Here is a 24,195-nt window from a genome sequence, read left to right on the forward strand (position 1 = left end):
TACCGAATGCATTCCGATGTTGGATAATAGGTACATGTACGACCCGGCTTCGATGAGACTGTACTCGCAGCTGTACATAGTATGTAGGTAGCTGTATGTAGTGTAGATTACACCCCTCAACAAAGATGGCCAGGCTGCGTTTCAACGCTGGTTGAACTCAGGATCGGGGCAAGATACGAAAAAGGGTTTAGATACATCGGGAAACAGTTTGGTCGAGGTCCAAAAATGTTACCTTTTGACAGGGTACTGAAACCGCTTAAGCCCTGGACAGGGTTACTGAATAGAGCTAGGTTGGTAGAGCTTTGACCCTGGACATACAGGGGTAGCCCAGGGCCGGGAACATGGATATGGTTGTTATAATATAGATATGCTTGTAATAAGTTAGGTGAAGCTTTTCAATATTGCTTAATTGAAACAGAGGGAACTGTTCTGTGACGCATGCTGCAGAGCTACAGAACTACAGAATACGTCGAACAGTTCTCGACTTCTACCATATTACTGAATTGCCTGCCGGATTGGGTACTAAGTTTATGCGTATACATACCGATTACATACCGATACACCACATCATGGAGAGAAATAGAGGACGTCATATTCGCTTGGTATACATAGATGTGTACATAGATCCGACTGGTTGGACCCTGGGAATACATACATACCTACATAAGGATAAGTCAGGTAGCCACTAACCGAGGATAAGTATATTCGCTTAAAAAAGCCTCAAATCGCTGTAACTATTCTCCTTATCTAGGTCGTACATACATATAAGTAAGAGTTGTAATACTATAGGTGGTAGTAAATACATGCAACTTAATCTCTTAAAAACTTCCGAAGGGGGATAACGTTAAGAGCAACAAAACAAGCTTAGAAAAAACATTAAGAAACACCATTAAGTACATAACTACCTTTAATAACCAGCTAGTATACTTTAAGTCCTTAGTGTTTGATTTTAGGTTACCCGGCGTGATTCTCATCACATACCCGAGCGCGCGGAGGCAGTACGTGCATATGTCTGGATATTGATCTGCGGAGATGGTGACATCGCAACGCAAAAGCCGGAGGAAATGCTCTGATATTTTCTAGCTAGCTTAACTGTTACCTGGGTATCTGGGGTATATGTGCAGGCGCCTATGCAGCTTTTATTATCGCTATGACAGTTCTCGGCGAGTATCTTATACTAATACAATGTTAGTGGGATGCAAGCCTTAGGACCGGGCGTCAACTGAAAGATCTAAACACGGGAAATAACTACGCCATGGGATGAACCTGCTTGACTAGATCTTCATCTAGCCAACATACCCTTCCCAATCATGATAAAATCCAACTTACCCTCAGACCCTGATCATCATCGGGATGCCTCATCTAGACGAACATAGATACCTAAATCATATTTGATCACGATGGCCATGCGGGATTTAAAACTATCTACCCCATAGCGAGTACCTGGATCAGGTAGTAATGACATTATCTTGGGCTACTATCTTTTGACTCTTTTACTGGCAGAAATTGTGGAATTATAGCGCCCTACGTGCATGCTAGCCCCACCGTCGTTGAAGAGGTGGGTGGTCACGATCTTGAAGTTGTATATGATGGAAGTGCTGGGTTACCGCGCGCCTTTGCCGATGAGGTATGCGTGACCACAAAAGCTGCCTCATTAACCGCTAGTTAGTCTTTGAACCCAAAACCTTGGAAGGTATGGCGTGACTTTCTTTAGGAGATGAGCCTTCAAGATATCTAGTTTTCCACTTATTCGCTCATGGGGTAAGCGATAGAGTTGGAAATCCATTTCGGATCAAGAGGTTAACTGAGGTATGAAAATCTTGGTATCAACTTGTGGTCCGGTTGAAACGATGCTCTAGTATGTATTGATTATTAAAAGGTACCTAAGATATTATGAAATATAGAAGTGCATTTACATATCACTAACATAGTGGTCAATTTTTAAAGAGCAATTGAAAAGTTCTTGATATCAATATTTGTGTTCTTCGTTTCCAGGTATCTTAGGGGGGCAACTATGCCTTTACTTCAAAGTTGGATAAATGAGAATCCCCCGAAATACGAATAATTCAACTTCCGGGATGTTCGATCGGTAAGTTTACATATCAAGGTTCTAATCGGGACTGTCTGTGCTCGAGATGTTAGTGCATAGCGGTGGCGTAGTGGCGGCGTAACTGGTTATGACTAAATTTTTCGTATTCTGTCTTGCATAGCAGGTATTTGAAAGGGTTGATCATTCCCAATCTTTCTAAGGAAGTGCCTCTACTAATTCCTATGCGGCTACGGTAGAGCCATCTATGTAGAGTCAACTTAAAGTTAGAAGACTTGCTCTTGGTGAGAATTCTAATGCTTATTTACAGATTCTGATATCGTAGCTAGTGGGACTAAGACAGGTATGGATGCAGGTATAATATGTACATCTCTTGCGTTTCACCCCCTTTTCAGACATAATACCGCTGTCACCAATGACGTGGGGCAGAGCTGGGCATGTAGGTGACAACTGCATGGTCGGAAAATTATCTTTTAGTGTTATCTGTGATAGAACTTAAGAGAGTGCATAGCTCGACATTAGTATAAGGAAACAAAAAAAAAAATTGATATCTGTACTTTTGATTTACGCCGTAGATGCTGTAGATTTCGACCAGACCGTCGGCGCCTACGGAATGGACAAGGCTGAGACAACCCGTGCTCCAGCTCAAACCAATTCATAACGTCATCCGAACGTTTAAAGATCGGGATGATCATTTATTACTGGTGTTTCAAACCAGGAGTCTCATGTCATGGGCAAACCCGAAACAATCAACTGCCGAATAACAAAACGCAATGAACGACCAGAAGCTCTAGGACCCCAAGACTTGGCTTTTACGCAATAGAGAAGCATGGTAGGACTACTATGAGGTAGACAACCCTAAAGCAGCATACAGCGCGAGAAGGAAGATATAGTTATGTAACTAATAACACTATCTTACGGCCTCACAACCTGACAACCTCCATATCCTTATAATCTCACAAACACAAAATACAACTAATGAAGAAACGCGAATGCATTGCACAATACCTATTCTTATTACAACTGATTATAAAATTACAAGGCCAATATTGGATCTTTCGTATTACCCAGTTTTAAGTAAGCAATCGATACGTCTGGGTTATGAAGTTTAACAATAGTTAGACTGTCAAATTTGTTTCTATGAACTTAACGTAGAATTTATGATCACCCTTCCCGTCTGCCATGGAACTGGGAGTAACATACCTAGTCAGGGATCAGAAAGATCAGCACCCCAAGGAATCTAACCGATAAAATATTACGATATCGACAAGGCCCCCCAGAATTAGTCTCTTACCTGTTCCTGGCAACGAGACAGGGTCCTGCGGGGTTTTCAGGTACAGAACCTATCGGCATAAGTCCACACACTGCTGTGGAACGCGAGGGAATTCTAGGAGGCCTTCCATATCCGCCGCGACCACTGTAATATTTACAAGTCAATTTAATATTAGATTTACAGTGGGAAAAACTTGAACTACTACCGTTAACTAGTTCTAGCCAGCCTCAATTATGTCACCCGCAGACAACGCTCTTCTTTTGGCGCGCCGTGTTGCTTAAGCCTCAACATAAATACGTGACTTGATCCCTTGAGACGATCATAAATAGGTAACCAATGCTAATTTTAACAGAGGTAGTAGCGCATATGTACCTAGATATGTAGGAAGGGTGAAGTCAAATAGTGGAAACCAAACTGGCATGAAAACTGATCTTTGGTTCATCTAACGCGCCCGAGCGCTATGTAGACACTTATTGAAAAATGGGACCCGACGCTCGTGGATTATTACGAACTTCGTCGCCAGCCATATCAAATCAGTTGGAGTATTATGCTAATCCGGATTTTATTGGCTTCTAAAGGATACTGAAGATGTAGCTTCTGGACTACCTTAGGTAGTTAACTCAGATAATACTAGAATACTAGACACTAACACATCTCCAACAGGTTCTATCGGTACAAAAAACCATTTCAAATTTCGAACTCCAACGCAATATCACGATATCAGTTTACTTGAACATATACTAGACCTGTTTAACGGAACTTTCCAGTTTACTAGCTTATTAAAGAACGGCCTTAGCCGAATCGAGGACTTAATCCGTATCAAAGTAGTTTTAAGCAACAAGGTTCTCATAAATTTCGCGTAGACAGGAAGAGTAATTTTTAGGTGGTCTTATTCCCCACGCATGAATCCACTGCACGGCCTAGCCCAGCACATGGCAATTTGGCAGGGCTGCTAGTCAGACCTCATTTCCGACTTCAGTACCAAACTTAGCAGTGCCTGGCCTTCACGGCCAGGCTCCCGCGCCGTCAAAAATGAGGCTAGAACGGGTTTGTTAGGTTTTCTGAAGCTAGAAGACAATTGCTAAGCCTAGCAGTTCCACATGAAAACTAAAATATCGATGGAGAAAGTATTCGCTTTGACAGGTCACAGTAGCAGAGACGATAATAAATGATACGATAAGTTTAAGTTAAGTCGTAGTTGGTACTCTGTGCCGGGTAGATCCTAGACTTCCCCGCGTACCCATGATCTGAAGGGTTTGCAAACCCCTTTTATTCTAAATACCTATCCTTAGAGGTATTTACATGATTTTGTACATAATGAAATATTCGGTATGGATTCATGCTGGGTTGGGGGAAGAAACAACCTTTACCAGCAGTAAATAACTAGTACTTAGACCCAATGCATAATGCATAATACACTTGAGATGCTGGAAAGGCTTTTAACCTCGCATTATGCAGGTTCGAGAATCCTGTTTCTCGAACCCCAGTGATCGAAGAGTTGCGAGTTACAAGTGATAACTTGCCAATGTAGGAAGGAGAGTTACTCAAGACTAATGCAACATTAAGCGTGAAATCATACTTATCATTCAAATAATCACAGCGAATTTCCTGGATATCTCCGTGCTTCGAGTGACGGCAACTATGTACATATGGAAATGTAAAGGGCATAGCTTACAGACATGCAGAAATATCACCATGAGGTCCGGGAGCGCTTTTCTGTTTACGGTCAGTGCTGTGCAGCGTTTTCTTCTGCCAAGAAGCTATCGCGAAGAGAAGTGCTTAAGTAGTCGAGCTGCATGCCAAGATTTGAGCACGGGCACCGCGAAGACGTTAGGATAACCAAGTCTTTACCCAACGGGATGGGAGCACTCATGTCACAGTGCCAGCCGACTACATAGTGATAAGCAGTCACAATCGCCGAAGCAGGGCCGTATGTAGTCATTCTCACCAACCTTGCTGTCCGTCATCCTTCAATAGAGCGGCCGGTGAGAAACACTTGAATGTTACCCCTGAGCTGACAGATTAAGTAGCAAAAACATCTTGGCTCTGTTACTCCCCCCCTTTTTCCTACATAGAGAGTCCTGATACTGCAAGTTTGAACCAACCGTCACAACCTCAGTGCTTATACGTAACCTAAGAAGGTGTTGTTGGGTTTAGACAACCTATTTCCACATACCCAAGTCAGTGACGTTTAACCTAGATGTTTTTCTTCATGTTACGTAAATCGTTCTGGACCTCTAGGAATATTTTCATCTCATCTTTAAACTGAGTACCCTAGATGTGGAGACGGGTCTGCTTCCGGCGATAGATAACAAGAAAAAACGAGGATGCTCTCAAGCAAGATTGTTTCAGGGTAGAAGGATCTGGTACAGTTCGTGACAGGCTAGTCACAACTTAGCAAGTAAGCCATCAGGGAACATCGTTTCAGGTTACCTACCAATCCAGTTATTCAACTTTTCATATTTAAGCCAACTTTTTTTTCTTTATTTTTGATTTCTATATTTGCTATGATGATGATGTAAGTTGTCTTGGAAGGATCACGGCTAAGAAAGACGATTAGATATGAGGTTTTAAAGCTTCGTGTTGAATAACTTTTTTTATGGAGTTATCAAGTATTAAACATTTAGTTAATAAACATATATATATAAATGAGGGGCTTAACTCCGTTCTCTTAGATGAATTTCGTAGATATTTTTTTTTAGGCTTGAGGCGGCTTACCTCGGGAACTACAAGCATCATTGCCCCGCTTAGCCATCTTCCTTAGGTTAAGTATCTTTCTTAGGTATCTTCCATAGGTCAGGTACTCAAAGCTGGCGTTCAACGGCTTTTATCCGAACGAACCAACAAGCAAAAACTCCATGTACCAACCCATAGGTACTTGGCTTAATCTGGTAGGTGGCTGATATTCCAGTTCGATGAGAGAGCTGAATAGCTTTGTGAGGGGGCGTCTTCTGTTGAGAAGTATCCGGCTCACAAACAGCAAATTGTCAGTGCACATCCATTTACGATCCTTTAGCCTTGCCTCGAAAAGAACCATGGCACCTCGTGACCCTAACACTCTGGCCAATTATGGCGAATGGGGTATCAAGCACACGACCGTAAACTTCAAGGTCAATTTTGAGAAGCAGCGTCTAGAAGGCTCTGTTCTCCTAGAGCTTGAGTCTCTAACCAACAAAACAAGTCGTGAGATCATTCTCGATACAAATCACCTATCTATTTCATCGGTCAAGCTTGACTCGGCCGACTCAGAATGGGCTGTCAAAGATCGAGTCGAGCCTTATGGCGCACCGCTTCATGTCTCTGTACCAAATGGTGTGTCTCAGGGTGATGTTGTAAAGCTGGATATTGCCCTAGAGACTACTGAGAGTTGCGTTGGTTTGCAATGGATGACCCCAGCTCAGACTGGTAACAAGAAGCACCCGTATGTGTACTCCCAGTGCCAAGCTATTCTAGCCCGATCTATTTTCCCTTGTCAAGATACTCCGGATGTCAAGTCAACATTTACTTTCAACATCACCTCGCCGCTACCGGTAGTTGCTAGCGGGGTGCCCGTGCCTTCAGATAACAAGGGAGACGGCGACAAGCTGTTCCGCTTTGAGCAAAAGGTGCCTATCCCTTCGTATCTATTTGCCCTAGCCTCGGGCGACCTCGCAACCGCGCGCATTGGGAAACGGTCTGTCGTTACGACTGGTCCCGAGGCGCTTGAGGGTGCAAAATGGGAACTCGAAGCGGATATGGACAAGTTCCTCGAAGTAGCAGAGAAGCTGATCTTCGAATACCAATGGGGAGAGTATAACGTATTAGTGCTGCCCCCGAGCTTCGCTTACGGAGGTAAGGTTTCCAGAGACTTCTTAGGTTAGGTCGTCTTGGAATCCTGCTAACATGCACTTGTAGGGATGGAGAATCCCATCTTCACTTTTGCTACGCCCACTATCATCAGTGGAGACCGCCAGAATGTTGATGTAATCGCACACGAGCTGAGTCATAGTTGGAGTGGTAACCTTGTAGGCTGTGCGTCCTGGGAACACTTGTATGTTTCTCCGTCGATGACTATTTTGTGATATGGTGCTAAAACGGTTGTAGTTGGCTGAATGAGGGATGGACAACCTACCTTGAGCGACGTATAGGCGCAGCCGTTCACGGCGAACCTCAATTCGACTTCTCAGCTATTATCGGTTGGAAGGCACTTGGTATGTAATTTGACGTATGTTTTTTTTTTGTTCAGCGCTAACGATTTTATAGAGGACTCTGTCGCGTTGTTCGGGTCTGGCCATGAGTTTACCAAACTCATCATCAACCATAAAGGGGTGGATCCCGAGGATGCTTTCAGTACGATTCCATACGAGAAAGGCTTTCATTTCCTCTACTACCTCGACCGATTGGTCGGAAGGGAACATTTCGACAAGTTCATCCCTCATTACTTCAAGACGTGGGCTAATAAGTCCTTGGATTCTTTTGAGTTCAAGAAGACTTTCTTGGATTTCTTTGAGAGTTATGGCAATTCGGAGATCAAGGAAAAGATTGCCAGTATCCCTTGGGATGAGAAGTTCTACGAGCCAGGCCTGCCGCCAAAGCCTGACTTCAACACGGCTTATGTTGACAGCTGCCTTGCGCTAGCTAAGAAATGGGAGACTGAGGTAAGTGACTTTGCCTTGCCTAACACTTGGTTTACAATTTTGTTGCTTAAGAGCTCACACAATCTACAGGATTACCAACCAACCAGTAAAGACATCGAATCATTCACGGCCAATCAGACACTTGTCTTCTTGCAAGCAGTACAAAGCTTCTCGAAGCCTCTGACTGTTGAGAGGTCGCATCTCTTAGGAACTACTTATAATATCAGTTCCTCAAAGAATGTCGAGTTAAAATCGGCGTATTACCTAATCGCTCTCCAGGCCGGAGATAGACAAGAATTATCTGGCATAGTTGACCTCCTCGGTTCCGTCGGACGCATGAAGTTCGTGAGACCTTTGTATAGGAAACTGAATGAGCTAGATAGGGACTTGGCTGTTAAGACGTTTGAGGAGAACAAAGACTTCTACCCGTCCACTACTAAGGGTCAGTTAGCGAAGGATTTAGGGTTGAAATAGATAAAACTCGATAGTTTTATGTGGTCTTTGAAGTCCGATCATCTGCGTCATAATTAAAAAGCTGTATGCATTGTCAAAATTCTCTCGGACATTGGTGATATAGTAGACTCAACTATATCTATAGTGTCTGGTTTAGTATAACAGTATCACTATTTGCGTATTCTTGATTGGGGCTTATTAATAGAGTATTAATTGACATTTATACCTATTCGTGGCTTTATGCCATAATGTAGACTAATAGGGGGGGAGATTACTAAATTTAAATCCTCAGGTATCAGTTGACCACAACTGGTTCAAAGGCGAGGCAGCTGACAAGTACCACAAACTTTTGTACTAGGTCAGCAGCACCTAATCTTAACTAATGAGTTTAATCATACCGACACGTGAATCTCTTGGCATTTACCCCATAGTTATCTCTTTCTTTGACGAATGAGAAGCCCCTGGTCGCGAATCGCGTTCCCGATTAACAATTTACAACCATTTACAATCATTTACTTGTTAACAAGTTGTTGACTGATCCCACCAACCAAAATTCAATAACCATCTCCGCGACAACGCCCGACATTCTGCGATAGACTCCTGCTGCGAAAAAGAAAGCCTTACATACTACGCTCACACCTCTGCATCTCACGATCTGGCCGTCCCACTATACATATTCCACGGCAACCTGCAGCCGCTTGGCTGCTTTTGGCGATCTGCTCCCTGCATTCACGACTCCACCGTCGCCATCCGGTACTAAGTGCTTTTACGGGAGCTACGGGTTAAGTTTCGCGGCCGTCTCCGTGTAATAAAGGGGAGGATGAATAGTTAGGATTGTTATTAAGCTAGGATCTATCAAAAAATTATAGGGCTGGACAAATTAGTTATCCGACTGCGATCTTTCAAAAATCAGTGAGGGGCTTTAAGAGTCTTTGTGACGCGAGGTCTACACCAAACGTCCCCACTAAAAGCTATCGTTGCGCGCCCTGTCTGTCGGATGCCTCGACTCTGCTTCATACTTGGTGAATAGCTGTAGTGGATAGGAGGGCATCTCCTTCAACTAGCTATCATGGCGCCCGCCGGTGGAGGAAATATTAAGGTGGTGGTGAGATGTCGGCCCTTTAACAGTAGAGGTACGGTTATGATTATTTGCTAGGTTAATAAGGCTTAGATAACTCTGTCGGGCTTTTACGCTTGGACTGGCTGGATGCTAACTCACTATAGAAATCGACCGTGGGGCAAAATGTATTGTTGAGATGAAAGGCAACCAAACGGTTCTGACACCACCCGCTGAAGCTGCTCATGGCCCCAAAGGATCAAAAGACAACTCGCTGAAGTCGTTCGCCTTTGATAAGTCATATTGGTCCTTTAACAAAAGCGACTCAAACTACGCCGGCCAAGAAAACTTACATGGCGATCTTGGAAAGCCACTTTTGGACAATGCTTTTCAAGGATACAACAACTGTATCTTTGCTTACGGACAGACAGGTTCTGGCAAGTCATATTCTATGATGGGATATGGCAAAGAGGCCGGTATTATACCCCACATCTGCCAGGATATGTTTAGGAGAATCGAAGAATTGCAGAAAGACAAGACGACACGGTGTACTGTAGAAGTGTCGTATCTCGAGATTTATAATGAAAGGGTACGGGATTTGTTAAATCCGTCTACAAAAGGGAACCTGAAGGTCCGAGAACATCCCTCAACTGGTCCTTACGTAGAGGATCTCGCCAAGTTGGTGGTCAGCAGCTTTCAGGAGATCGAGCACCTTATGGACGAAGGCAACAAGGCAAGAACAGTTGCTGCGACAAATATGAATGAAACATCCAGTAGGAGTCACGCCGTGTTCACGCTCATGCTTACACAAAAGAAGTACGATGCTGAGACGAAAATGGAGATGGAGAAGCAAGCGAAAATTAGCTTGGTCGATTTAGCTGGTTCGGAGAGAGCAACGTCAACTGGTGCTACTGGTGCTCGACTAAAGGAAGGTGCTGAGATCAATAGGTCCCTCTCGACGCTTGGCCGTGTGATAGCAGCATTAGCCGACCTCTCAACGGGGAAAAAGAAGAAAGGACCGGGAGGAACCGTTCCATACCGAGATAGTGTTTTAACGTGGCTTCTAAAGGACTCACTCGGTGGAAACAGTATGACCGCTATGATTGCAGCAATCAGTCCGGCTGATATCAACTACGACGAAACTTTAAGTACTCTACGATATGCTGACTCCGCTAAGCGAATTAAGAACCATGCTGTTGTTAACGAAGATGCGAATGCTCGCATGATTAGAGAACTGAAGGAAGAATTATCAATACTGCGAAGCAAATTAGGAGGTGGTGGCGGTGGCTCCGGCGGCTCTGCCGTCCCCCAGAAGAAGTCTATGCTGAAGGTACACCTCTAGAGAAACAGATCGTCAGCATTACGCAGTCCGATGGTTCTGTCAAGAAGGTATCAAAGGCAGAAATTGCTGAACAGCTAAGCCAAAGTGAGAAATTGTTGACCGATCTCAACCAAACCTGGGAAGAGAAACTCCTAAAGACGGAAGAGATCCACAAGGAGCGAGAAGCTGCTCTTGAAGAACTCGGTATCAGCATTGAAAAGGGGTTCGTGGGATTACATACTCCCAAGAAGATGCCTCACTTGGTCAACTTGTCTGATGACCCTCTTCTCGCGGAATGTCTGGTCTATAACCTCAAGCCGGGCAGGACGACGGTAGGAAATGTGGAATCGAATTCGGAGCATCAGGCAAATATCCGTCTCAACGGTACTCGAATTCTTCATGAGCATTGTTGCTTTGACAATTCTTCAGACGGCATTGTTACAATAACACCAAGCGAAGGTGCGTCTATTATGGTTAACGGAAAGCGCATCGCAGAGACGACACGATTGCATTCTGGCTTCCGTGTCATTTTGGGCGACTTTCATATATTCAGATTCAATCATCCTATGGAGGCTCGTGCAGAAAGGGACGAGAACCGGCAAAGTCTACTTCGGCAGTCCGTTACTGCAAGCCAGTTGCGAGATTTAGAACGTACATCTCCATCCCCACGGCCAGGTCACGAACGATCATTCAGCAAAGCTGGTTCCGAGCTTCCTGACAGTCGCCCAGACTCACCCGCTCCGTATCGAAGCGAGCGTGATACAGATTGGTCCTTTGCACGACGAGAAGCCGCGGGTGCCATCCTCGGAACAGATAAGAACCTTCAAAGTTTGACAGACGAGGAGCTTAATGCGCTGTTCGAAGATGTGCAGCGAGCTAGGGCTGAGCGCGTCAATGATCGCGAAGGCGATGACGATTCAGAATCTAACACTTCCTATCCTATTAGGGAGAAGTATATGTCGACTGGCACAATTGATAACCTCTCGTTGGATACGGCGCTTACGATGCCGTCTACTCCGAAGGCCGGCGAAGGGGACGATCGGCTTAAAGAAATGCGAGATAGTATGCAAGATCAGCTGGAGAGGCAAAAAGATGAATACCAAGGGCAGCTCAAGAGCGCCGGCGTGGCCAACGTTGAAGTGGAGGAGATTAAAAAGGAGAAAGCTAGGATGGAAGAGACTCTGGTCCAGCTAAAAGCTGACATGCAAAAGCAATTAGAAACCCAAAAGCAGCAGTTCGAGGCTAAGATTGAAAAGCTCGACCCCCTGAAGAGACCCAAGGCAAAGCCGAAGTTAACTGAAGAGGAGATTGAGAGGGCTAAAAAGACCATCACGCACTGGAGGGGCCGGCATTACGTACAGATGGCCGAAGCCGTCCTACAACATGCGACTGCCCTCAAGGAGGCACAGATTATGAGTGAGGAACTGGGGGAGAACGTTGTCTTCCAATTCACGGTCGTGGATATCGGTCACGCGCGCTGTTCTTCCTATGATATGGTACTGAACGATGTACCAAGCGAGGGTGAAGATCCAGCCCTTGACGAAGCTCAAAAGCCGTGTGTAGGAGTTCGCGTTGTCGACTACAAGAACACCGTCGTCCATCTCTGGAGTTTAGAAAAGCTTCATGACCGCGTGAGGCAGATGCGGCAAATGCATCATATATCTCGACCAGCCAGAGTACTCTCAGCATTTCAAGCTAGACAATCCCTTTGTTGAGAATTGCATGCCCGAGTATTCTCTCGTTGGCGAGGTGATGTCCCTCTCCGAGCTGTCTTCGATAGCAGAGTCCAGGATTTCACCTTGGACGTCCTATCGCCTCATACTTCTCATGCTATTGGTATTATCAAAGTATCCTTGGAACCTTCTAGCGCCCGAGCTCCGTCGAGTACTTTAAAATACAATGTTGTTATGCACGACATGATTGGCTTTGCTGAGCGAGAGGGAACTGACGTACATGCGCAGTTGTTCATCCCCGGTGTCTCAGATAGCGTCACTACAACTCAAATGATTAAGGATTTTGACGAAGGCCCTATAAGATTCGACAGTGTCCATAGCATGAGCGTTCCGTTGTTTGGGTCTCGAGACGTCAACCTTAGGATTGCCATTTTCGCCAAAGTTTCTACAATGCACCTCGACAAATTGTTGAGTTGGGATGAGATGCGTGATGCCACTCCTAACCCCGGGCATGATTCTCCGGGCGCTCGAATAAATGAAACACAGTTCTACACTGAGGAGAAGCACGATCTACTTGCCCGGGTTCAGATCCTCGAACTTAACGAGAACGGAGAATATGTTCCTGTGGAGGTCACGCAAACAAGTGAGCTCGACACTGGCACTTTTCAATTACACCAAGGACTTCAAAGACGGGTGGCGATCAACCTCACACATAGCTCGGGAGATACATTGCCATGGGAGGATATCGTTTCGGTTCGCATTGGCAAGATCCAGCTTGTCGACCACGCCGGCAAAAATCCCTGATATGGGATCACCTGCGCCCGATATCCCCTTAAGACTAAGCGCGAAACCCTATCGCCGCCAAAACGCAAACGGCACGCGAGGCATGGCTATTTCAGGGCAATGGGATTCCAGCTTACACAATTCTCTTTTGCTTGATCGCACAACAGCAGACAAATACAAAGTGCAGATGACCCTGTCCTGGGATATAACTGCCGACAATCTTGCCGAGCCAATGAAGTTCTCAACGAACGTTTATTGCCAGATTTTGGGCAGGACGTTTGTTCGGCAGACGTCAATGCTATCGGCTCTATTCCAGCATGTTCGGATCGTGCATTCCTCTACAGCCATCTTTACCTTAGCCATGCGACCGGCACCTATTAAGCGGGTCGGCGATCTATGGAGGATGAACAGTTTGCATAGCTATGTAAAGGGCGAAGAGAATTTGAGCAACTGGGGTCCAAGGGGAGTTTCATTAATAGGCGATTACATTACTGCGCGGAAGAAAAAGAGACGTATTACTGAAATCGCGGCCGCCCAGTTATTCCTCAAAAAGATTGGCCTACCTGAGCCAAAGAAAAAGCTTGCTGAAGATGAGGATAATTCCGACGATGATATTTCCCCGGAGCTTCAGACCCATGATGATGATCAGGATTCGATCAACGCACTCCTTAACGATACCCCAGAGACATCGCGACCGTCCACGCCGAAGCAGCCAGAGTCGATCGAGGGCGACAAGGTAGACCAGCCATCGGAGCAGCCCGAGCAATCTTCTGAGCAACCACCTGTACAGCCCCAAGAGCCAGAGTACAACGAGCATGAAATCCTTATCCTCAACAAATGCATAAAGCTCTGGTTGCGACATCCGGACCCTACAGCCCGGATCCTTGGCCCAGCAAATACAACACCTCCCTCAGATGGCGTCGCACCTGAGTCTGTGACACCGCCCAGGTTGATATCTACCGTCATCCGAGTTCCGAAAAACCCGAAAGTCCTCAAAGGAGGCTATCTTTTAGTCCCCAACAATGATTACAGCAAATGGGTCAAGAGATTTGTGGAGCTCCGAAGACCTTATCTCCATATCCATAACGTCAGTAACGGTGACGAAGTAGCAATCGTCAGTCTTCGCAATTCTAGGGTTGATAGCCAGCCAGAGATTCTATCACTGTTCAATGGCCATGATGACGAACCAGATGGGTTAACTCCAACGAATGGTAATACTCACGAGAACTTCCAGCCAGGCCATCATCGGACACCGTCAGGTCGGACCGTATCAACCGTTTGGTCTGGGAATTCCAGGTCTTCAGGTCCTAGTCTTGGCGGCTTGAACGAACGTCTGCAGGCGGGCGTTTTTGCTGTTTATGGGACAGACAACACGTGGCTGTTTGCGGCTCGCAACGAGCGCGAAAAGCTTGACTGGATCTCTCGAATTGATCAGAGCTACTTCTCTGGTAGCACGAGCGTCAGCATGAGCGGTAGTGGTGCGGTGAGCCCGCAACCGAGAAACTACACCATCGGCGCCGATTAAGACATCTAATACCCTATCATAAATCAAAACGGTTAGCCAGTCTGGTCCGTTTAGGAAGCTATGAGTTACGACTGCCTTCGATTAGCATAATGAAAGCATATATTGGTTGGGATAGTTGAAAACAGATGGCGTTGCTCTTTCCTTTTGTTTTAGAATACCCTCTGTCGTATCAGCAGACAGAGAGAGAACTCTGTACTACTTAGATTATACCCTCAGAGTTTTCGAATTCGTGGGAAAGGGCCAAAATGCAGGTGTGAGCGTGCGCGCGGGGGTTAGGATGGGTGATAGGAGCGAAGCGATTTTTTCCCTTTTATCGTAGGAACGATTTTCAATTCTGGAATCGAGAGGAGAGGCGCGGTATTGATACTATCAAGGCAGGCCGTTCATAATTGGATCGGAAGTAAGTCATACTATACTCTGTATGACTGCTGTAGTAAAGAGAATTCGAAGGCTTCGAACTTTTTTTTCTTCCAGTAGTAGTCATTGCTATATAGAACTATCAGGATACAAAGAGCTTGAAGGCTGGTAGAATACTGGCATACGAAAGTATATTAGAGAGCATAGACACGTTTATAGCTAATACATATATATTTACGAAGAATAGCAAAACTGGGTCGTGAGGTTTGATAAAAATGTAGATAATGTATTGATAGATGCTATGTAGATGACTTATCGTAGTTGAAATTCACTATGCATAAGTATCTAGTAGTTATCGGAGATTCCTGCACGGTTCCATCTTGCTTTCGATGATCTTAACTAACTTTCGAATGGCTTGAACTGAAACTCGATATTTGATCCGCTCACCATGCCTGGATGTGAAAGATGAATAGTCGGCTTCCAGACGGCCTTATCCATCAGGGTGCCGTCCTGCGAATACAGTTCGCAATGGATGTATTTCCTCCAGTTGCCCAATGTCTGAGCAGCGGCTCTGATGCTTTCCTTGAGACGTGCGGTATTCTCGAACTGATTTGTATATACGACGATCTTCAGAACGGTGATAAATAGGTCTAGGTTTTCGAGACGGTCTAATTCCTCAGGGGTGTCTGCGTAGGCTACGTACTCTCGGGGCCAGATACTGATGAGGCGATGCTCGCAGGTACAGTGGCAGCCAGGGAGCATGTTAATAAATTGAGCCCCGACTTCGAGCCATTTGTTGTAGAGGTCGTTCTCCGTAGGGATATAATCTTCATAGGATTCCAAAGGCATTTTGGTTTGTTGTGTCTTTGCTATGATGTGGAGATATCTTTTATTCTTGTTGGTGTTTCTGGAGGGCAAGGAGGATAATTTGGTGATGGACGGGAAACCGAGGATTCTGGGAGCAAAACTAGGAGATGTTATATACTTGAACATTGTGCCGTGGAGTGAGCGATCATTTGCTATTTTTCTCATGACTTGTAGGTATATTGGTCTGATGTAGTGATACAGTGGTTGAGGTCCTTAACTCGTAGTAAACTGATAGTCTCCAACTCACAATATATAGGAACAGTGAATGATAGACCCACCAAATACTATTAAAACTATACTAAAATATCCTCCAGTAATATAGAGTTGAGGTTGGATGATATTACGATAGAGGTACCTATTAGAACTTAAGTGATACCAACCCTCTTTACTGTCACTCCTTTCTATCTACGCATTCATGAGTTGGACTCGAATTATAGTAATTATAATTATATTCCGTGTAACTTCTTGTATAACATAATTAAGTGTACGGATTACCCTAATTTCTAATTCATTAAATAATACGCAAGGGGCTTGTCGCTCCCGTTCATTCAACTAACCCATCAATAATCAAAACCCCATATGAAGTTAATCACCTAACTCACATAATACCATACTCCAAACAATATAGTACGCCTAATCGACCCATTCACATAGCACCATACGAGCCCAAGCCCAAACCCAAAAAACCTAGACCAGCACAATCCCCTAATAACAATCCCCCACCTCCATAAACATCCCCGCATCCCGCGTCTGCTCAAACTCGACCTCGCCCACGCCCTGCGCGATACTCAGCGAATACGCCATCATCTCGCGACAAGCAAAGCTATTCACAAACACGGTAGTCGAGTCAGGACGGAACCGCAGCGCGCCGACCAGCGAGCCCTCCGCCGGCCCGTTGAGCGCGGTCACGTACACGAGGTCGGACCCCGTGCTCGTCATCGGGTAGCCGTAGGGAAAGTCGGCGACGAGCTGGCAGGGGCCAGTCGAGTTGGCCGGGATGATGAATGTCATCTGGTTAGGCCGTGTCTCCGTGATGGCGATCGGCATCGGATAGTCCCCGCCGGGCGACCAGATGGGGGAGGGGGGCTGCTTGAGGCAGGTGCCGGAGACGGATGTTACCGCCGCTGCGAGGAGGGTGGTGAGGTATGTGGTGAATAGCATCTTAGATAGGTGTTTTCAAATGGTGTGTATGATGATATATATATACGATTGCCAAGGTAAGGACTGATCTGATAGAAGTTGACCCTGAGACTTTCTTGTAGATAATACTAGCGACGAGAGTTATCTACGACTTCCATCGATCGCTGATTCTTTTTATATATTATGGCCCTCATGTCACGATATTTCTAACACGAGTTCGCCTCGTAACATAATGATATTTCCGCGTCTCATTTTAGGTAGTAGGTACGCTAAATCCTAGCATCACGAGCTCGACCGTCGCGAAACAATTCTTCTTGCCTAATCAACTAGGCTGGACCTTTCAGCTTGAAGATCATTTAAATCAGCCTCATATTTCGTTTTTTGAAAGGCGTTAGGGGCAAACCTGGCTTCCTAGCCGCTTTAGCTGGGTCAGGCTAGAGCTGTTTTTGCTCTCGTGTTGATCACTCAATCACCTAGCGCTCCAGGACTTCGTAAGCAAATATTAAAATTCAATTGTAAAAGTTCTGCGCACTTATTCAATTCTGGTATTTGTGTGGTTGGTCGTTGAGGGGCGCAGAAGAGTATGACGAGAGAGCTGCCCACGTCGGCTTATACTCGCATGTTGTTACTATTAGAGGATTAGGTAGTAGTACGAACCATGTACGCTTAGTATACCGCCATAAAAAGTTCGCTATTTTAAGTTAGGAGGTAGTTTAGTAGTATATACCATGAGCGTGGGGCTCATACACATGTCACATTAGGATCCATCTAGTTCCTAATATCCGTTGCCAAAGTGTCTATTATCATTATTATTAGCAAAAAACTATTTTACTCATATCTCATTAGTAACGTCGAATCCCTCTAAGTATATCAAAGTTTGAGTAATCATAAGCTCGTTTCGTTTCGTAAGATATATGCCTCAGCATAATATCCTTAGGATCCTGCCTCGTTGTGAGAACAGGACGATATTCAGTAGGATGGATACTTAGGTACCTAACCAGAATCTCAATCATGCCTCCTTCTCTATGTCGCTGCCGCTTTTCGTGGGCTTGACGTGGGCGTGATTCTTCTCATTAACATAGACGTCCTCATCTTTACCTTCAAACATCACTTCTTTGTTGATGATAGCTTTCATGTGGTGGATAAACACGAAGATCCACATCGCAACTAACATTAGAGTCATTGCACTGCCAACTCCCATAATCCCTCGACTTTGTAGGTTCTTGCCGATAGCAATAATCGTAATCGTAAACCCAACGTTTGGGAATACATAGGCGTACCAATTTAGGTGGAACGTTAGCTGCTTTCTGATGGCAAGATTAGCCACTACGGAGATACAGAAGAACCATAAACTGAGTGACCAGAGGAATATGCTCGTGGTAGTTGCTAGCACTCGCAGAATCTGGATAGTGATAGAGTCGGCGCCGAAGTAATTGTAGTGCTGGGGGAAGTCATTCGCAAGGCCGATGATAGCGAGGCCGGTGAATGAAGGTGGTCCAACGGCTATGAACATGCCTGGTCGTGAGTTAGGCGATGGAAATCCCCACTGTATCATCCGTCGTACATAGCTGGCCTGTTCTGCGTTAGCAATTCCCCTAAGAAGCTCAAACCTGTTATGAATGTTCCATAATTAAACCGAACGAAGAGAATCTTATATGAAAATAATGAGATGTCAATACATACTGTAAATTGATTAGTATCTGCGTATAGTGAGTAATATAAAGTTGGAGACAATACACACCATACATCATGATTGATACGCACATTCCAAGACCTTGAGCAGTTAGGCCGGCAACTATCATAGGGACGGCCTCATTTGGGGGTTGCAAAGCGGCTCCTGACGAGGCAACGGTACCAGATAACATAAAGGGGAATATAGGAAGATCCCAAGCCGGAGTCATATCTTGAATTCTCAAGAGAGGTGAGGTGAAGAGTAGAGAATACTGGCCAACCGCAATTGCAAATGTGATCAAGAAGTATATCCAGAATAAGACTCTATACGCCGTGATAAGCCACGGTCCACAGGAAGGAATTCCATAACGAGCGATGCCGGCGATGATAGATGCTACACTAAGGGTCGATGTTCCGAGGAACAGCGCCTCAGTTGGATGGGTAATTGAGGCCTTTAGAGTACCAGGGAACTTGACGAAGCGATACGTAATGGCGGCCGTGACAAGGGTGAAAGCGATAAGGTCAAATATATAAACTACTTTTCCGATTGTCTGAAGACCTGGGAACGTAAAACCCTGGGTTTGTTCTGCTAATAGTAAAGCAAGGCCTCCGGTGGACATGGGGAATGTGTAATTAGCCCAGGTGAAGTGCTCAAGCCTGGCGAGGAAATCGCTCACAAGGCCATAACGTCGACCCTTTCGCGAGCCTCCGTTGTCCTGAGCATCTTCATAGCTACTAGATGAAGAGCTTCCCTGCTCCTCCAACATTTCGCCTAAAAGGGATATCCCCTTGAGCGAATTGAGGTTATCGCGACGGACTTTACAAAGTATGGCGGTGAGGTTGTGAGGTGGTGTGATTAGTAGGTGTCAGTAAGTAATGCGGAACAAGTTTGGATTTACGAGTTCAGGATTTTGGGGGTATGCAATGGAAGTTGGGCTTCCAAGTTGGTCAAGGATGTACAGATTAATGTACAGATTATTGTACAGATCGATGTACAAGGTGGTATATCTACCTCATATCTCTCATACGTGGAGTGTTTGTACAGGTGAGATTAGTCATTGTGGTCTCACGTTTGTAAAAACCAATTAGAGGTATGTAGGTACCTTATGTGCTTGATTTAAGCTTTCGCCGCTCCTACTCTAAGAATAATGTAATCTATTCGTTGGTTGTTAAGTCTCGATCCAGACTATTTTCCTTCTTCAAACCTTATCTTTCAAAGAAATAATACTGAAACGGTTGCTTTTACTTGCAATTTCCTGTCAATTTGCGTTTGTTTAGCAGGAGCGGGCAATAACGACGCGCTAATAATTTAGGTACAGACGCTAGTAACGGTCTAATGTTGGTTTTCGCTTCGGTCCCCCTACGAGTGGATTCTAAACGGGTATAACCGTCGTACTAACGTCTTCACACCTTCACCAACCCGCATATGGTTTAATGCATCACATCATTCAGCATTCAATCAACATCACTTGCGAATAGTTTGACCTTATTATAGGGGAAAGTTATGTATGTACTGCCCAAAAGCTATATACAGTTTAAATCTTCAGTACAAGAGTTTTTGATCGAGGAAAAAAGAGCGTCTACGGTCTGAACAGCCAGGTTCCTTTATTTACAATTGACCAGTGTCACTTAACTCGCTTAGCCCGTCTAGATAGATAGACAAACAAACAGAGCTGAGCTTCACATCGTCCCACCAGCTGCACCACCAAGTCCGACGCAAATGCCATGATTTTCCATGCTAACCGCTTAGAACTGGGGCTTGGCGTTCTTAAGGAGCTCCTCGAAGTAGGGCTGGTTCCACTCACCGGCTTCGGGAGAGGGCTTGTAGGCATCGGGCTTTCCGCAGAAAGAGTCGTAACGGGTAGCACTCTCATCGCTAGTACCGTCAGACTCACCACCAGGCTTACCCCAGACGAAGGCATCAGCTAGCTCGAGGCCAGTGTCAGCAGTCGGGCGGACACCGAAACCGGCACCCTTAACGTTGCACCAGTCACCCCATTCCTCACGGAGGCCAGTAACGGCGTTACGGCCAGTGTCGACGATGGCGTGCTCGGGGAAGCCAGCCGTCTTAAGGGCAGCCGAGAACTTGGTGACGTATGTCTTCTCGTTCTGGCACGAGTTGTACTTGGCGTCGGACGCGTCCGAGAACTCACCAGGCTCCTCGTCCCAAGAGTTCCAGCCAGCAATGTTGGTGGCGTAACCACGAACCTGCTTGGGGCTGCCGGCGGCCTTGTAAACCTTGGCAAGACCCTCAGCACCGGGCTTAAGGTTGGCGTCCCAGCCGAGCCAGCCACCGTGACCAGCGTCGATATACATAACGACGTTGGGAAGGTTGAGGCTCTTAAGAGCGTAAGCAACACCCTCCTCGTAGGAGGTCTTGCTCTCCTGGCAAGTGCTGAGGTCGGCGTTGGTGACCAAATTGGGGAGAGAGTCGGGCTCGATCAGAAGAGCGAAAGCCGAGTTGGGGTTGGCCTTGATCTTGGCGACGACGATGGCTACAGTAAGGTTAGTTTGGGGTCCTCACTTCAAATAGGTGTTGGTATCAACTCACGGTCGATGTATTCAGTCTTGTATCGGTCGAGCTCGTTGTACTTGAGCTCACCGTTGGAGGCCTTGGCGGCACAGTCACGGCCGGGCAAGTCGTAGATGACAAGACCAAGGATATCCTCGCAAGGAAGGTCCGCGACAGCGGGGTCGAACTTGGCAATGTTGGCGATGTTGTCGCTATATTCCTTATTAGCTACTAATGCTACTCTAACCAGCATTTTCTTAGACTTACAGCCACAAGAAGCTACCGACGTCGGCAACCTTTTCGGCCGAAGACTTCAAGGTCGCATCGGTCATCTGCTCAACAGCCTTCTTGACCTCCTCGCGGTGTAGAAGGTGTTAGCGTGCAGCTTGTACTTCTTGAACACGTTGGTGCTCGCATCGAGGGTGACAGCTGAGGAGCAAGCAGCAGCAGCCTTGTTAGCTGAGCGAGGGGTGGTGTTTGAGGGCGCAGCAATAGCGCCGGCGGCCAAAGCCGCAACACTGGCAGTGGTGACCTTCATATTCGATTCGACCCGGATATAACCTTTTGGATTGTAATGAGCGAGTGCGGTAAGAAGGGAATTAAGAACATATTCGGGACGGGAACTTCGAGCTTCTTATACTAGCTGTTGTGGCGGAGGTAGCTACCCCAGGCCCTTAGATCCATATGCATCTTTACTCAATGTACGTGGAGTGGCAATCAGGAACTAGGCCCGTCAAACGCGAAAGATCTCGGTATCTCTACTCCGAATATAGACTCTATCGGTAAGCTCCTTCGTCGCGGGGGAAAATTGCGGGGTCCTGTTGGCCACCGTGAATACCACATGGCCAGACTGGATACCTATGGTATCTTTTTTCTTACGGTGATCTTAATTTATCATCTATATAACCACCCGTTCGGGCCTATTGAGGTTGTGTGGAGAAAGGGACTTGGAAGCCTCAATCTATGCTATAGATTCTTGTTCATGCAGTCCTGGCTAGTTCCCAGCTGGCTACTCAACTGTTTTCCAGCCCATTCAACTTTACATGGCAACCTCGAGATCCGTGGGGGCTGGTGTATGGACCCATTTGCTACTCAAAAATGGTAAACTACAAGCATTACAAGAGAGCTCGCCGGGATAGGTAGTCCACAAAGTCACAGTGAACCAAGCCTAGCGGCTTATAGTAACTTCGTTCGCGGCGACATGTATAAACGGACAATGCCAAGACTTCCCCATATGGAGCGATCTGCGGCACGATAGATTACTTCCCCATGGGAGATAATATGCAACGGGCAATGCCTAGGAAGTTAAGCCAAGAGAAGCAAGGTACCGTCCTACTAGCGACAGAGGCAGAAACCTCTCTGTTTGGCTAAAGCCCTTCTTAGGTGAAACACACGTTATGATAGGTCTGCCCTGCGAAACAGAATAGGGTCCCTCCTCATTTAGCCGCAAAGGAGGTAACGGTTTTCCATCCAGCGAATCAGAAGCCCCGGCTAAACATCCCAAACCTGCTCCAACTCCGGGAACAGACGTCACATCTCGGCACCCAATTGACGAGGGTCTTGGCTGCATCGACGGAATTAGCAAATGCGAAGATGGCGGCGTGTTGTCGCGTGAAAGGGCATTTCTGATCTGGTAAACTGTCCCGGAACGTGATTCCGATGGGATTTCGTAACCAGAAAATGTGACTAGACTTATTGTCGAGCACATATCATAATCAACCCATTAAGCTTGCCACCTGGTAGGATCTGCCCGATGGGAGAACCCTGAGTGTCGGTCCTCGCGGTTCACTCAACCGCGCGCAAGATGTTGTTATATCCAAAACCCCGTATACGTTGAAGATAGACGACGATCTCGCGGCTAACCCACCAGTGTAGTTTTATATGTAAACCCATCGGCCGGTTAGTCTTCATACTATGCCTAAGTGTCCTCACGAGTACGACCTAAGATATGACGCGATTCGAGGCGGTTTGAGCCCATTTGTCTATCTAAAGCGTTATTCTCGCAGCAAAAGCTCTCAAACCTATAGTTCGGCCAGCATCCAAATATTCCAACATGGTCCCCGCAATCCTAAATAACAACCGGAACTATGAACTCCTCGAGGTCTTTGGAATATACTCCTCAACAACAATGCTATCAATTTATTATACTTATCCAATCCTCTTCCGTTTCTTATACCGGCGCAGTAGTCATGAGGCAATGCCAATAAGTTCTAGAATTGAACTTTGAGCCGGAGTTATAAAAGCACGAATTAGCTATATTGCCCAGAAATTGAGCCGCCAGCTTATTACAAACGGAAACTGAAGCCTATAGTATTTCCATGCATAGTTTAAATAGGTTATGTACCCCAAGTTCGCTCTCGCACTACTTCGTGTTCTCTATTGGTACATCAAGGGATCTAGCCAAGTCGAAAGAGGCGATCGGTATATACTAGATACATTGCAATTTGAAGTGTCTTGTATGCCGGAGCAAGGGGAATTATGTACAGGTAAGACAATATAAGGAGAGGCCGTGATTGGCCAAGTTATAAGGGGGTCAGAGGATAACGTGGCCTAAAAAATTGAGGCGAAATAGTATCATCCAACAACGTGTGACCGACAAAGTGGACGATACTTCGAGTTCCAATATCTTCACTTTCCTCGGTTTATGAACTAGATAGAACTTTACTGATTTAAAAAAATGCTAAACACTTCCTCTGGGAAGTATATCTTATGCTTACACGACGCTATTTTTTATTCTGTGTCGTTAAAACTATCTGGATTAGGCTACATCATAAATAACTCTGAGGACGAGGGAATAGTTTTAATAGTATTTCACTTGCACGGCGTCAGAGACTATACTTACCTCGTATACTAAAGATTATTCGACTATATATACAAGTTCAAACCGATAATTATACGAT

The 24,195-nt window shown here is 45.7% G+C and overlaps 7 protein-coding genes across 7 annotated transcripts; 3 read left to right on the top strand and 4 right to left on the bottom strand.

The window, feature by feature from the left end:
* Positions 1–6,235: 6,235 nt before the first annotated feature.
* On the top strand, positions 6,236–8,410 carry GL218_05548 (Leukotriene A-4 hydrolase like protein; the record flags this gene model as incomplete). Its single annotated transcript, XM_033582214.1, has 5 exons — positions 6,236–7,151; positions 7,215–7,350; positions 7,404–7,510; positions 7,563–7,957; positions 8,027–8,410. The coding sequence occupies 5 exons, from the start codon at positions 6,236–6,238 to the stop codon at positions 8,408–8,410; spliced, it is 1,938 nt and encodes a 645-aa protein (XP_033434948.1).
* Positions 8,411–9,458: 1,048 nt separating this feature from the next.
* On the top strand, positions 9,459–13,244 carry GL218_05549 (uncharacterized protein; the record flags this gene model as incomplete). Its single annotated transcript, XM_033582215.1, has 4 exons — positions 9,459–9,522; positions 9,614–10,776; positions 10,836–12,398; positions 12,729–13,244. 4 exons carry the CDS (start codon positions 9,459–9,461, stop codon positions 13,242–13,244), a joined length of 3,306 nt encoding a protein of 1,101 aa, XP_033434949.1.
* A 340-nt stretch (positions 13,245–13,584) lies between these two features.
* Positions 13,585–14,748, top strand: GL218_05550 (putative kinesin-ii 85 kda subunit protein; the record flags this gene model as incomplete). Its single annotated transcript, XM_033582216.1, has 1 exon — positions 13,585–14,748. The coding sequence occupies one exon, from the start codon at positions 13,585–13,587 to the stop codon at positions 14,746–14,748; it is 1,164 nt and encodes a 387-aa protein (XP_033434762.1).
* A 756-nt stretch (positions 14,749–15,504) lies between these two features.
* Positions 15,505–15,954, bottom strand: GL218_05551 (uncharacterized protein; the record flags this gene model as incomplete). The annotated part of the gene is made up of 1 exon (XM_033582217.1): positions 15,505–15,954. One exon carries the CDS (start codon positions 15,952–15,954, stop codon positions 15,505–15,507), a length of 450 nt encoding a protein of 149 aa, XP_033434761.1.
* Positions 15,955–16,677: 723 nt separating this feature from the next.
* GL218_05552 (uncharacterized protein) lies at positions 16,678–17,133 on the bottom strand (the record flags this gene model as incomplete). Its single annotated transcript, XM_033582218.1, has 1 exon — positions 16,678–17,133. One exon carries the CDS (start codon positions 17,131–17,133, stop codon positions 16,678–16,680), a length of 456 nt encoding a protein of 151 aa, XP_033434764.1.
* Positions 17,134–18,121: 988 nt separating this feature from the next.
* On the bottom strand, positions 18,122–19,550 carry GL218_05553 (Malic acid transport protein; the record flags this gene model as incomplete). Its single annotated transcript, XM_033582219.1, has 2 exons — positions 18,122–18,707; positions 18,877–19,550. 2 exons carry the CDS (start codon positions 19,548–19,550, stop codon positions 18,122–18,124), a joined length of 1,260 nt encoding a protein of 419 aa, XP_033434763.1.
* Positions 19,551–20,529: 979 nt separating this feature from the next.
* Positions 20,530–21,833, bottom strand: GL218_05554 (Glucanase; the record flags this gene model as incomplete). The annotated part of the gene is made up of 4 exons (XM_033582220.1): positions 20,530–21,278; positions 21,335–21,507; positions 21,563–21,651; positions 21,699–21,833. 4 exons carry the CDS (start codon positions 21,831–21,833, stop codon positions 20,530–20,532), a joined length of 1,146 nt encoding a protein of 381 aa, XP_033434758.1.
* Positions 21,834–24,195: the final 2,362 nt, after the last annotated feature.

Source organism: Daldinia childiae (assembly GCF_008694065.1).
Source record: "Daldinia childiae strain JS-1345 chromosome Unknown Scaffold5, whole genome shotgun sequence".
In the NCBI taxonomy this organism is placed as follows: Eukaryota; Fungi; Ascomycota; class Sordariomycetes; order Xylariales; family Hypoxylaceae; genus Daldinia; species Daldinia childiae.